Source organism: Carcharodon carcharias, chromosome 3, assembly GCF_017639515.1.
Source record: "Carcharodon carcharias isolate sCarCar2 chromosome 3, sCarCar2.pri, whole genome shotgun sequence".
NCBI lineage: Eukaryota > Metazoa > Chordata > Chondrichthyes > Lamniformes > Lamnidae > Carcharodon > Carcharodon carcharias.
Window position 1 is genome coordinate 201597896 of NC_054469.1, and position 12909 is coordinate 201610804.

Consider the following 12909-nt stretch of genomic DNA (forward strand, 5'->3'; position numbering starts at 1 on the left):
ACTGCTGCAGTCTGTGTAGTGCAGGTACACCCACAGTGCTGTTAAGGAGGGAGTTCCAGCATTTTGTTACTGGGTCAAAATGTGTGTGTCTGATGTTTCCTTTTGACCCACCAAGGTTCCACAGCCATTTGCAGGAGGAGAAAGAAACATGTGATGGGAATGAGGCCATTCAGCACACCATGCTCATGCCAGCCAAAAAAGAGCTATCCAGTCTAATCCCATCTTCCAGCTCTTGGTCCCTAGCTCTGCCAGAATGGGACATTGTGCTTTTCTAAAAGTGATGAGGGTTTCTGCCTCAATCGCCTTTCAGGCAGTAATTTCCAAACCCCCACTACTCTCCAGGTAAAAAAATTACTCCTCAGCACCCCTCATATTCTAATCCTTCCACCAATTTCTTTAAATCTTTGACCCCTGGTTATTGACTTCTCTGCTAATAAAAATCTGTTCTTCCTATCCTCTCTATCGAGGCCTCTCATAATTTTACACACTTCAATTAAATCTCCCCTTAGAATCCTCTTCCATAGAAATCAAACTCAGGCTGCTCAATCTTTCCTCATAGATAAAACTCAACATTCCTGGCAAAGTCCTTGTAAATTTCTTCTGTACCTTTTCTCATGTGATCACATTCTTCCTGTAATGCGCTGACCAGCATTGTATGCAGTATTTTAGCTGGGGTCCAACTAGTGTTTTATACAGTTCTAACATAACCTAGCTGCTCTTATACTCTAAGCCTCAACCAACAAAGCAGCCTGTTTGCTTGGTCACCTTATCTACCTGTTCTGCTGCTTTCAGGAATCTCTAGGCATACACTCTAAGGTCCCTCTGTTCCTCTACACCTTTAAGAATCCTACGATTTATTGTGTATTGCTTTGTCTTGTTTGTCTTTCTCAACTGTATCATTTCACACTTCTCCTGATTGAACTCCATTTGCCACTTTTCTGCCCACCTAGCCAGTACATTGATATCTTTCTGCAGTCTACAGTGGAGACATTGCTGTGCCCATGGCGCTGTCTCCATCACATTCTCCAGATTCAATGGGAGGACCATCAAACAAACGCTAATGTTCTTCTTGAAGCCAGCTGCACAAGCTTTCAGGCAAAACTCTTGCAAAATCAATTACTAGACAATGTGTCCGGATGGACAAAAAGCATCTCCCCCACCAGGTCCTGTTTTCTCAAGTCTCGAACAGCCAGTGCTCTGAGGAGGACAAAACAATTAAAAGACACTCTGAAGTTCTCCCTGAAGTTCGGCAGCATTGATATTAATAACTGGGAGAAGCTTGCTATTAATCTTTCAAAAGAGTGACAACTTGTCCATTAAGTTACATAACGTTTTGAGTCCAAACACCTTAATGATGAAGCAGAGTCTTGGCACAGAAGGAAGCAAACTGTGCACTCCAGATCCCACTACCTTATGGGACATCCTGCCTATGTGCCCAAAGGTCTGCAGGTCGAGAATCCATCAGGACACTTGCCTCTTTAACAAAATTCCACCCCAAGTCCAGAATTGCCTCTTCCCTCTTGTTGGGCTTGCTATGTATTGGCTGAGAACATTCCCCTGAATACATATTAAGATTTCTGCTCCCTCTCTACCTTTTACACTGAATTTATCACAATTAATATTAGGCTAGTTGAAATACTCTACTATTATTATCCATTTGGTTTTGCACTCCTCAGCCATTTGCGTGCATATTTGCTCTTCTATCTCCCTCTGACTGGAAGTTTATACTATACTCTCAGCAGTGTGATTACCCCTTTTTTGTTCCTCAATCAACCTATTTGGCTTCATTTGAAATACGAACAGAAAATGCTGGAAGTACTCAGCAGGTCTGGTGGCATCTGTGGAGAGAGAAACAGAGTTAATGACTTAGGTTTCCAGCATCTGCAATCTTTTGCTTTTGGCTTCATTTGATGCTGCTTCTTGAATATCATAAGCAGCACAGAAATGTGGTAGCAGTAGGGGACTCCATAATTAGGGAGATAGATAGCATCCTTGCAGCCTAGATTGAGAATCCCGAAGGGTGTGTTGCCTGTCTACCTGGTGCCTGGATAAGGGATATCGCATAGCAGCTGGAAAGGAGCTTGGATCAGGATGGGATAAATCCAGTTGTTAAAGGAGGTCTTATAGCGCAATGGGCGGTGTTCCTGCCTCTGAGCTGGAAGCTCCAGGTTTGAATGCCACCCAGGCCTTGATGGCCAAGGAAGGTGCATTCATAATGTGGTCAAACCGTTGAGTATCATCCTGCAAATCCTTCCAACACAAGCCAATGGTAGGCAGTAAGAACAGGAGAGATTCCTGGTCAGCCATGTGATGGAAAGAAAGTTGGAGACTCTACCAATGTTATCCATAGCTCCAGATTACAACATGCATATAAAGGTGCATTGTTGCTATAGCACTTCGGACTCCCTGACTGATCTATAACACACCACTGGACCAAATCCCATCATTGTGGTCCATTTTGGAACAAAGGCATGACCAGGAACAGGGAGGAGGTTCTGCCAAAAGAGTATCAGGAGTTAGGCACTAAATTAAAAAGCAGAACCTCTAGGGTAAAAATCCCTGAGTTATTACCTGGGCCGCATGCAAATTAGCATAGGAGCAGACAGATCAGGAGAATTAACGTGTGGCTAAAAGTTGGTGTGGGAAAGAGGTGTTCCTTTTCATGGGACACTGGCATCAGTTCTGGGGCAGGAGCTGTACTGATGGGACAGTCTCCACCTGAACCAGGATGGGACCAGTGAACTAGCAGAAAGGGCAAACAGGGAAATGGCAAAGATTTTAGCTTAGCAAGATGTGGGGAGGGATCTATGGGAAATATAAGCAACCTAAATGTAATCAGAAGAGGACAGGAGAGCATCGGAAATAATAAAGTAAATGAGGATTTTGACAGCAAGAGTTATATAACAGGAGTATAAAAAGGTGGTTAAAGATAAATTGAGAAGAAATTCTATAAAAATGAGTTAAAATGTCTGTACAGCAATGCACACAACATTAATAATAAAGCAGGGAAGCTAGAGGCAATCATGCACCAGGAAGAGCCAGGCTTGGTAGGGATTATTGAGACATGTGCCAGGATTTTACATGGGTAGGGCGGGCTGGGCGGGAGTGGGTGGTTGAGGAGGCGACTGCTGCCCGCGATCAGCTCCACATCGCGATTTCATTCAGGCGGGCCAATTAAGGCCCGCCCAGCATGGATCGCGAGCAGTAGCGCTGAGCGCTACCTGTGCGGGCGGGGGGAGGAGGGAGAGCAGGGCCTAGCGTGCGGTTTGCGCATGCTCGCGAAAGAGCGCTTCAGTCTGCCTGAGGCACGGAGCTGCCACAGGGATTTTGAAACACTTTTTGAAAAAATTAATAAAGAGCAGAAAAATTCAATGCAACGTGTCTCCTCATGTGACTGTGTCACATGAGATGGGACATGTTTTTAAATTCAAATGAAACTTTTTATTTAATTTGTGATAGCTTCAGGAAACCTCATCCCACTCATGGATGAGGTTTCCTAAAAAACGTAAAGGCCTTTTGGCCTGCCCGCTAACTGTAAGGTTGAACGCGCAGCATAAAATTCAGGTGAACTACCTGGTTATTGACCTTAATAGGCCTTTCAATTATCAGCGGGTGCGCAGCCGACTCTGGCGCACGCCCGTCGAACGAAATATCGCGCAAATTCGCAGCGATGTTGGGATGCATGCATGCATCGCACATCACGCCGAATGTAAAATTCTGCCCACGATTACAGAAAAATTAGAGCTGGGAGTTAAATAGCATTATGAGAATTATGCAGTATATAACATATTTAGAAAAGATAAAGAGGGGAAAAGGGGAAGTGGACAACTGTACTCATTGTGGATGACATAATGGTAGAAGAAAAAAGAGACACAGCTGTCAACAAGACAAAAACAGAATCCATATGGATAAAAATAAAAATAATAAAGGATCAATCATACTAATTAGGTATTGTCTGGACACACCATCTCATCGTGGAAGAGAGAAATAAATATGCTGACAAATTAGTGAATTGAATAAAGCTTAGAGTAATAATCATGAGGGATATCAATAATCCCAATATTAATGGGCCAGGCAAGGTAGGTAAAGGGGATAAGGAATGGAGTTCCTATAATGTGTACAGCACTCCTTTCTAACTCAATATTTAAAAAGGCAAAAGGGAAGATTCATTATTTGATCTAGTAATGGGAAATGAACCAGAGCTGATAGAAGTAAAATTAGGAGAACATCTAGGCAACAGAGACCATGATTTAATACGCTTTAAGGTCATAATAGAGAAGGACATATGAATGATGAAAACCAAGTTAATAGATTGGAGAAAAGCTGATTTTGAGGGGATGAGAATAGAACTTGAGGAAATAAAATGGGCAGCTGTATTGGTAAACAACACTGTGGAACAACGTGAAACATCTAAAATGATGTTCAACAGAGTACAGGAAAAATATATTCCATTAAAAGGAAAGAACAAACTAAACATCAGTGAGAATAAAAACATGAGGGAATAACTGAGGGTTAGGAAAGAGGCATACATTAAGTACGTAGACAGCAGAGGAGTGCACAATATAAGAGAATATAAAGAGATTAGAAGAGAAGCTAAAAAAAGTTAGGAAGGCAAAGAGGAACAATAAAATTAAATTATCAAGGAACATAAAACAAAATGGTAAAATATTTTACAGGCACATCAATAATAAAGGAAGGCTGTGATGGGAATAGGACCATTAAGGGATAGAAAGAATAATGCCACCGCTAAAAATAGAGAGATGACTGAAATATTAAATAATTATTTTGCTTTGATATTTACCAGGGAGATAGAACAGGAAGACATAGCATTGAATAAGGTATGAGTAATGAGATAAGTGCATTTAAAATTTTGAAAAATGTTTTGAAGAAACTAGTCAAACTCAGAGTATAAGACCCCTGATCCAGATGGATTGCACCACACATTTTTTAAAAATCTAGGCAAGTGATAGCAGAGGCATTATTATACATATTTAATAATTCATTAGAAAATAGTGTAGTGCCAGAGGACTAATAGATAAGTAATAACTCTGGGATTTAAGAAGGGAGACAAAACATTCCCAGGGAATCATAGACCAGTCAGCTTAATACCACTATATAAATAATGGAATACCTATAGAGAAGAAAATAGAAGAACATATGGAAACAAAAATATAATAATGAATAGTCAGTATGGATTTCAAAAGGGAAAATCATGGCTTAACCAAACTTAATGATTTTTTTTGAGGAGGTAACAGGGAAAGTAGACAATGGCAATGCAGTAGATGTAACTTATCTGAATTTTCAAAAGCTCTTCGATAAAATGCTCCACAATTGACTAATGAATACAAACAGAGAATGCAGTGGCAGAAGGTGGGAGAGATGTTCCAGAAGGATCAGTGCTGGGACCACTGCTATTCACAATTTACATTAATGATTTGGTCTTTGGAATCAAAAACACAATTTCTAAATTGACACCATATTGAGGGGGTGGGCGTAGTCAATACTGCAGATGACTACGATAAATTGCAGGAGAACATTAATAAACCTGCAGAAATGGCAGTTTATCTGTTTATCAACACAGATAAACATGAGGTAATATATTTTGGTAGGAAGAATAGGGCGGGCAGCCACTTCTTACTTTGAAGGTGCAAATCTAGGTAGGGTAGAGGAATCAAGGGATCGCAAATACACCAAGCACTAAAAATTGCACCATAGGTTAGCAAGGCCATAAAAAGAAAGCACCAAGTATTAGGCTTTATTTCTAGAGGGATAGAATTGAAAAGTAGGGAGGTTATGCTAAATCTGCCTTGAAACTTGGTTAGGCGATTCTTATGGTGCTGCATGCAGTTCTGGTCGTCAATATTATAAAAAGGTATAGAGGCACCAAGAAGGGTGCAGAGAAGATTTACAAAGATGATACCAGAAATGCATGGGTATACACATCAGGAAAGGATTGACGGGATGGGTCTCTTTTCTCCTTAAAAAAGAAGGCTGAGTGATAACCTAATAGAGGTCTTTAAAATTATGAAAGGTTTTGGAGTGGATGCAGAGAGAATGTTTCCACTTGTGAGGAAGAGCACAACTAGACACCATCAATATGATGCTTGCCAAGAAACCCAATAGGAAATTCAGAAGTAATCTCTGTACCCAAAGAGTGGTGAGAATGTGGAAATCACTGCCACAGGGAGAGGTTGAACTTTTGATGCATTTAAGGGGAAGCTAGACACGTATATGAGGGAAAAGGGAATAGAGGGTTACAAAGATAAATTTAAATAAGGAAAGATTGGAGAAGGCTCAAGTGGAGCATAAATGCTGGCATAGAATGGTTGAGCCAAATGGCCTGTTTCGGTGTTGCATAACCTTTGTAGTCATCCCTCTCCCTAGCTGTGGTTGTTTCGTTAACCCATTATGCAACTCCTCCTTTTTCCCCCCCCTCTTTATCATACTTGAAAACCCTATACCCAGGAAAGTTGATCTGTCATTCCTGCCTTTCCTTAAGCCACATTTCAGAAATAGCTATGATACAATATTTTCAGGTGCCTATTTGTGTCCTCAGCTCATCTGTCTTATACACCAGACCCCTTTCATAATGTATACACCATTAACCACTGAACAACTCTTTTGTCATCCATTTTCTAGCCTTTGTTTTCTTGCTTACTAATTTTCTGCCTTCTATTTCCTGTTTTGTTTCTATTCCTCCTGAATCTACGCTCAGGTTCCCACCCCCTGTCAAGCTAGTTTAACCTCCCCAACAGCACTAGCAAATTCACCCACCAAGGTATTGGTCGCAGCCCCTTTGATTTGCAACCCATACGGCTTGTCCCAATCTCATCTTCTGCAAAGCCAGTCCTAATTCCCCAGGAATCTGAAGTCCTCCTTCCTGCACCATCTCTGCAGCTATGCGTTCAATTGCACTGTACTCCCTTTTCTGTACCCCCTAACACGTAACTCTAGGAGTAATCTGGGGGTTACTACTTTTATTCTTTTACTTTCTAATTCCTTTCCTAGTTCCCTGAAATCTGCCTGCAGGGTCTCATTCCTCTTTCTATGTCATTGGCACCAGTATGGACCATGACCTCTGGCTGTTCACCTCAGAATATTCTGCAGCCATTCAGTAACCTCCTTGACCCTGTCACCAGAGAGGCAACATACCACCCTGGAGTCATGTCTGCAGCCACAGAGATACCTTCTGATCCCCTAACTACTGAGTCCCTTACCACTATTGCTTTACTGCCCTTCCTCCATCCCTGCTCTTTACAGCTGAGCTACCGATGGTACTGAGAACATAACTCTTTCTGTATTCCCCAGAGGGATCATCACCCTCAGTAGGATTCAGAAGTGAATACTGATTGGAGAGCTAGTTGCACTCAGGGAACGCCTGAGTGCTTGACTGTCATCTATTCCCTCTCTGCCTGCATACCCTGAAGCTGCAGGTTGCCCTCATCCAGAAATCTGCTATTCATGTAGTTTTCAGCTTCATCGATGCAGTTATACCAGTTGGTACTTAAGCTCAGAAACCTAGAGTTTAAGCTCCTTCAACTGATTACAGTTTCTGTGCATGTGGTTGCCCAGGACATGAGAAGTGCTTATCACCCCACATGGATTTAGGCGCATATTTTAAAAGACAGCGTGAAGCTTTGCTTAATGGAAGAACTGTTGAACTCAGAACTGTCAGATATATAAGATCAGGTGATGGTCAATATGGATTATGTGCTTCTACATACTTCTTCTTAAAGTCAATCTACTTAGATTGGATTCTCATACAACTCGGGAGACATACAACACTGGACTTCGGCCCAACACTTGCTGCTCTTCATCAAACTCCATGCCAACGTCACTGTGATCTGCACTTACCTGCACTCGTTTCCAGTTCAATTGGGAATGGTGCTGTGGTGATTTTTGCTCTCTCTTTGACACAGGAACTCTACTTGGACATGTGGGTTATTCTGAATACATAAATATCCATCCACTGGACATTTTTGTTATGGCATAAAGCATTATACGCTAATTAGCACGTATGAACATGTTGTAATATATCACGTAAATCCTGATGCGTAGGGAAATTAATAGGGTAGTTAGCAGTTGGTCAGTGCACCCTACATACACCATCCAAGTCTCAAAGCCACGTAGAATTGCCTGTCTGAGCAAATCTACTATACTGTCATCATATGCAGTGAATTGTTGTCTTCATTAGGTTCTTTGTGAGTTTTACTCTGAACTCTCGATATCTACTGATTTTGTCTTTAAACATGTGAACAATGTTGACTGAGACAGAGTGGTTTGACCAATGGAAGTGCTTGACCATTGTGGTGGGTGCAGTGTGAATGGCTGATTCTGCTTAATTTCCCAAATATCTCACAGGCTACAGCCTTGCTCTTGGGTTGCCAACACCCCAGGGTTGTTCAAGATTAATCTTCTAGACGCTGTTGCGAGTAACCTGGGAGAAAAATCATTGGGGCTTTAAAACTATTGTATAACTTGCATTTTCTTTGAACACTTCTTTACTAGTTAAAGAAGTATTGAAGAAAGAGGGAAAAGTCTGTTTGACCAAGTGGGACAGTTGACAGGAGATTATGTTTTTGAAACCTCCAGAAATGCATCCAGCCAGAGTTGGCAACCCTACCTTTCTCGTATTCCTGCCTGCAAAGCTTTTGCATGTATCTCCTTTATGACTGTATTCCTCCTTCATGTTGATGCATCCCCACAGTAATAGTTATTTTGCTTTCTTTAGTTATGCAATAAATCTCACCACATCCTCAAATGTTGTTGACATGGTGGACATCTTCCTATAATATATTGTTGTATTTGCTGCACAGTTTCTATATCTTGCAAGTCTAACAAACACCTGGGATGTCCTGCAAGCACCTGCGGGGCTTGGCTCTGAAGTCTGGCTTTTCTCTGTCATTGGTCAGCCTTTTCATTAGATGTGTTAGCCCTGGTTCAGTGGTAGCACTTTCACCTTTGAGTCAAGGTTGTTGGTTCATAATCCCACTCCAGTGATTTGATCACATGATCTAGGCTGACGCTTCAGCACTGAGAGAGTGCTATACTATTAAAAGTTCTATTGTTTTGATTAGATCTTAAACCAAGGTCTCATCTACCCTCTTAGACAAATGTAAAAGATTCCAGGACAGGGAACTTCTTGGTAACCTGGCCAATATTTATCCCTCAACCAATATCACTAAATTTAAGATTATCTGCTGGTATCACATTGCTGTTTGTGGGACCTTGCTGTATGCAAAACTTCTGCCAGCATCTCCTACATTACAACAGTGACCATATTTCAGAAGGTACCTAATTGGTTGTAAAGAACTTTTGGATATTCTGAAGCCATGAAAGGCTCTCTTTAAAAGCAAACCTTTCTTGCTTTCTAAATAAACATTTGCACTCCACAGCTTCTCTAAATATTGATATACTTGTTTAAGTGGCTTAACAGCTGCTTGATAAACATCAAAGGGTGAAGGTACATTATGATTGTTTTTTAATTGCTGCCAATGAAATTGCGCTCTCAGGGAAACCATATTTTAAAACTCAATTTTACCATTTGACTGGTTTGAAATTTGAAAAGCAGATAGTTAACCCACTTTTTGACAAAAAAAAATGTGGCACCTGTTTTTCAAAATACTCTGCATGTTTTGCACATATGTTACAGAAAAGCTGTGAAATGTTAATGTTGTGAAGGAGGATTGTGAAATGTACAGATTTATTTAATTGTTAGGACTGGTGATTATAAATGTGTGTACAATGTATTTGTTTTGAGATCTGCCTGTGCTGTTGTTGAAGGTTGATCCTCTAACTTAACTCAAATGTTTCATGGGCCTCTTTGTACTTTCTCCTACTCTGTTCCTTCCTCATAGCAGTCCTTTCCTTCATCCATTGACCAATGCTAATGATTTCACACCACACTAATCAACTTCCTTAACGTTACATGCTCCCAATGGCCGCAGCTTCCAGGTCTTTTTCAATCCTGATCAATATAGCTTGTTCTCCCTTCAATCAGGAAGTGGAAATCCTGTTTCCTTCAATTTTTCAAAGGTACAGTTTCCCTTACAAGCCAAACTAACCAGCTACAGCTTCTCCTCATGTCCATGTTTGATCTACATCCTTGGCATCTAGTATCAAGTGAAATTCCCACATCACCCCCATCGCTGATGCTGCCTCCAAGTGAAATTCCCACATCACCCCCATCACTGAAGCTGCCTCCAAGTGAAATTCCCACATCACCCCCATCGCTGAAGTTGCCGCCAAGTAGCTTGATTTTTTCTTTATATTATACACTTCCTTTCCCATCAACAGCCCATAACTCTAGTGTAAAGCCTTAGCACTTTCTAGATAAGAAAATGTTGCTGCTGTGTTGAAGGAGGTTAGTTAAATACCTCTAGCGATCTAGACCAGATATGAGAAAAGAATAAATTTGTTGTCTCAGCTCTAATCTCCAACCTTTCTCTGTCTATCTAACATTCTTTATCACTCCTTGTTTTATCCTTAGCCTCAAAGGAAGTTCTGCTTCTCTGAACTCTTTATTTTGTTTCTTCCAAACTCCCCCAACTCCATTCAGTGCATTCTTCCACCCATTCTTCCCTATTTCATTGAAATCAAAACTCAGCATGTGAGCTTTGCAAATTCATCTTCTCAAGTACCTCAATGCTATACAAATCCTTACCTCCTTCAATCCTCCCTCCCCCTTACAGCCTTTAGATTTTAAAAATTCAAGCAGAATTTCAATGAACCACCTCCTGACTTAGCTTACTTTGCATACTCAGTCTTGTTCATGCCTACATTATGGGCTCCCATCTTGTATTCACAGTTAAAAAAATAGATAAACAGTAAATAAAATGCAAACCCAAAGAATGATGTTATTTAAAAAATGTGGGAGAAAGAAACCAGGATATAGACCTTTTAGTCTAACATCTGCTTTGGGGAAGTTTTTGGAATCTATAATTATGAACAGAGTGACTGAGCACTTAGAGAAATTTAAGCTGATTAGAAAGCATCAATATGGATTTGTTAAGAGCAATTCATGACTAACAAATCTAATTGATTTTTTTTGAGCAAGTAACTGACATACTATGGGAGGTCTGGTGGTGCAGTAATAGCGTCCCTACCTCTGGGCCAGAAGCTCTGAATTCAAGTCTCACTTCAGGACTTGATGACCACAGAAGGTGCTTGGCTAGGCATGTTGATTATCAGTCTGTAAATCTTTCCAATAGGTCTGATTGCAGGCAGTAGGAGTGGGAGAATCTTGGTCAGCCATACTGCAGAAAGCAATGGAAAACAACTGCAGTAGTTTGCCAAGCATAATCATGGGCCAATCCAATAGAAATCCATGGTTTCCAGTGCCCTCTTAGGGCATGGTACCTAAAGGAGGAGGAACTGATAGAGCAAACAGGGGAATGTCTATGAATGTAGATGGATTTCAATGCGGGCCGAGTGAGATTATCCATTTTGGACCAAAGAAGGCTAAGTCTGGGTGTATTTCAAATGGTCAAAAGCTAGGAACAGTGAAGGTCCAAAGAGATTTAGAGGCCCATGTAGGCAGATCACTAAAAAGTAGGCAAAAAAAAATCAAAAAGGCTAATGGAATGTTAGTCTTTATAAATAGAGATTTACAATGTGAAAGGGTGGAAGTTTTGCTGCAGCTTACATAGTCCAACGCCATGGTGGAGTACTTTATGCAGTCACCTTAGAAAGAATATATTGTCTTTGGAAGGAGTGCAGTGCTGATTCACCAGAATATTACAGGGTCTCTAAGGGTTAGAGATTGCATAAACTAGGTTAGTTTTCCTTTGAATATCAAAGATTAAGGAGTGATTTGTTAGCAATTTTTAGGATTCTGAAAGGATTTGACTGGGTAGATAGAAACTTTCTCTGCTGGTGGGGCAGTCTGCAACAAGGGGACTTATCCTTAAATTCAGAGCCAGGCCATTCAAGAGAGATGTTAGCAACCATCTCCCACAAAAAAACAGTGGATGGTAATTAACCAATAATTTGAAATCTGAGCTCTTTTTTTTACCCACCGGGGATATTAAGGGATGTGAAGCCAAGTCAGGAATGTGGAGTTAGAATACAAATCAGCACAATCTCATTGAAGGACTGAATGACCCATGCCTATTCTTATGTTGTCCATTAATTCATCAGTGTTTACACATTTCCTCAGCTGATGTGTGTTTGTCTACAGTGTTGCTATCCCTCCCTTCATTGTACTCCAATACACTTCATTTGTATACGGGTTTTATGTTGCAAGATTATAACAAAATGTCAGCTGTATCATATTCTGGAGTCACTTCGTTAGTAAGTTTAGAATGATGAAAATGATATGATATAGAACAGCATTATCAGAGCAGCATCACATGAAGTTTGGTTTGTATATGGTGAGTTACATAATGCCCATATTCAAGAGCTCACTGGCTGTATCTGAGAACCAAACCAGAGACAAGAGATAACACAGATCTCACTTATCCAGGATGTCTATGTATTGTTTAGTCAAGTTTGTGTGTTGTTTGTGCTGAACAAATGAGTGGTTCAGGATCATTCAGTATCATTTTAATATACTTCCACAGGGAGTTTGGTTGGCGGGATCCTGAGCTGCCAGAGGTCATCCAGATGTTGCAGCATCAGTTTCCTTCAGTGCAGTCCAATGCAGCAGCCTACCTGCAACACCTGTGCTTTGGAGACAATAAGATCAAAGCGGAGGTGAGTACACTGTGGAAGTGCACATTGCCATACAGTTTAAATGAATAATCTCCTACTTAGGAATAGCAATGTTCAACTGCTGGCATTCAGCTGTGCTTAGCAATTATTTGCCCATTAGACGATTAGCTTAATGCTTTTCCATCACAAATAGTGGAACTGAAACCCACTTATGAAGTCCGCCCACATGCCAACAATAGTTACAGTCAGTCTCTAATC

At 40.8% G+C, this 12909-nt stretch overlaps 1 protein-coding gene across 1 annotated transcript in view; it reads left to right on the top strand.

The window, feature by feature from the left end:
- The window catches only part of LOC121276499 (catenin delta-2-like), a 943152-nt gene that overhangs the window by 582521 nt on the left and 347722 nt on the right, over positions 1–12909 (top strand). Inside the window, exon 9 of the mRNA XM_041184989.1 lies at positions 12561–12693. Within this exon, the coding sequence (XP_041040923.1) occupies positions 12561–12693 (133 nt within the window). The remainder of the gene's footprint in view (positions 1–12560; positions 12694–12909) is intronic.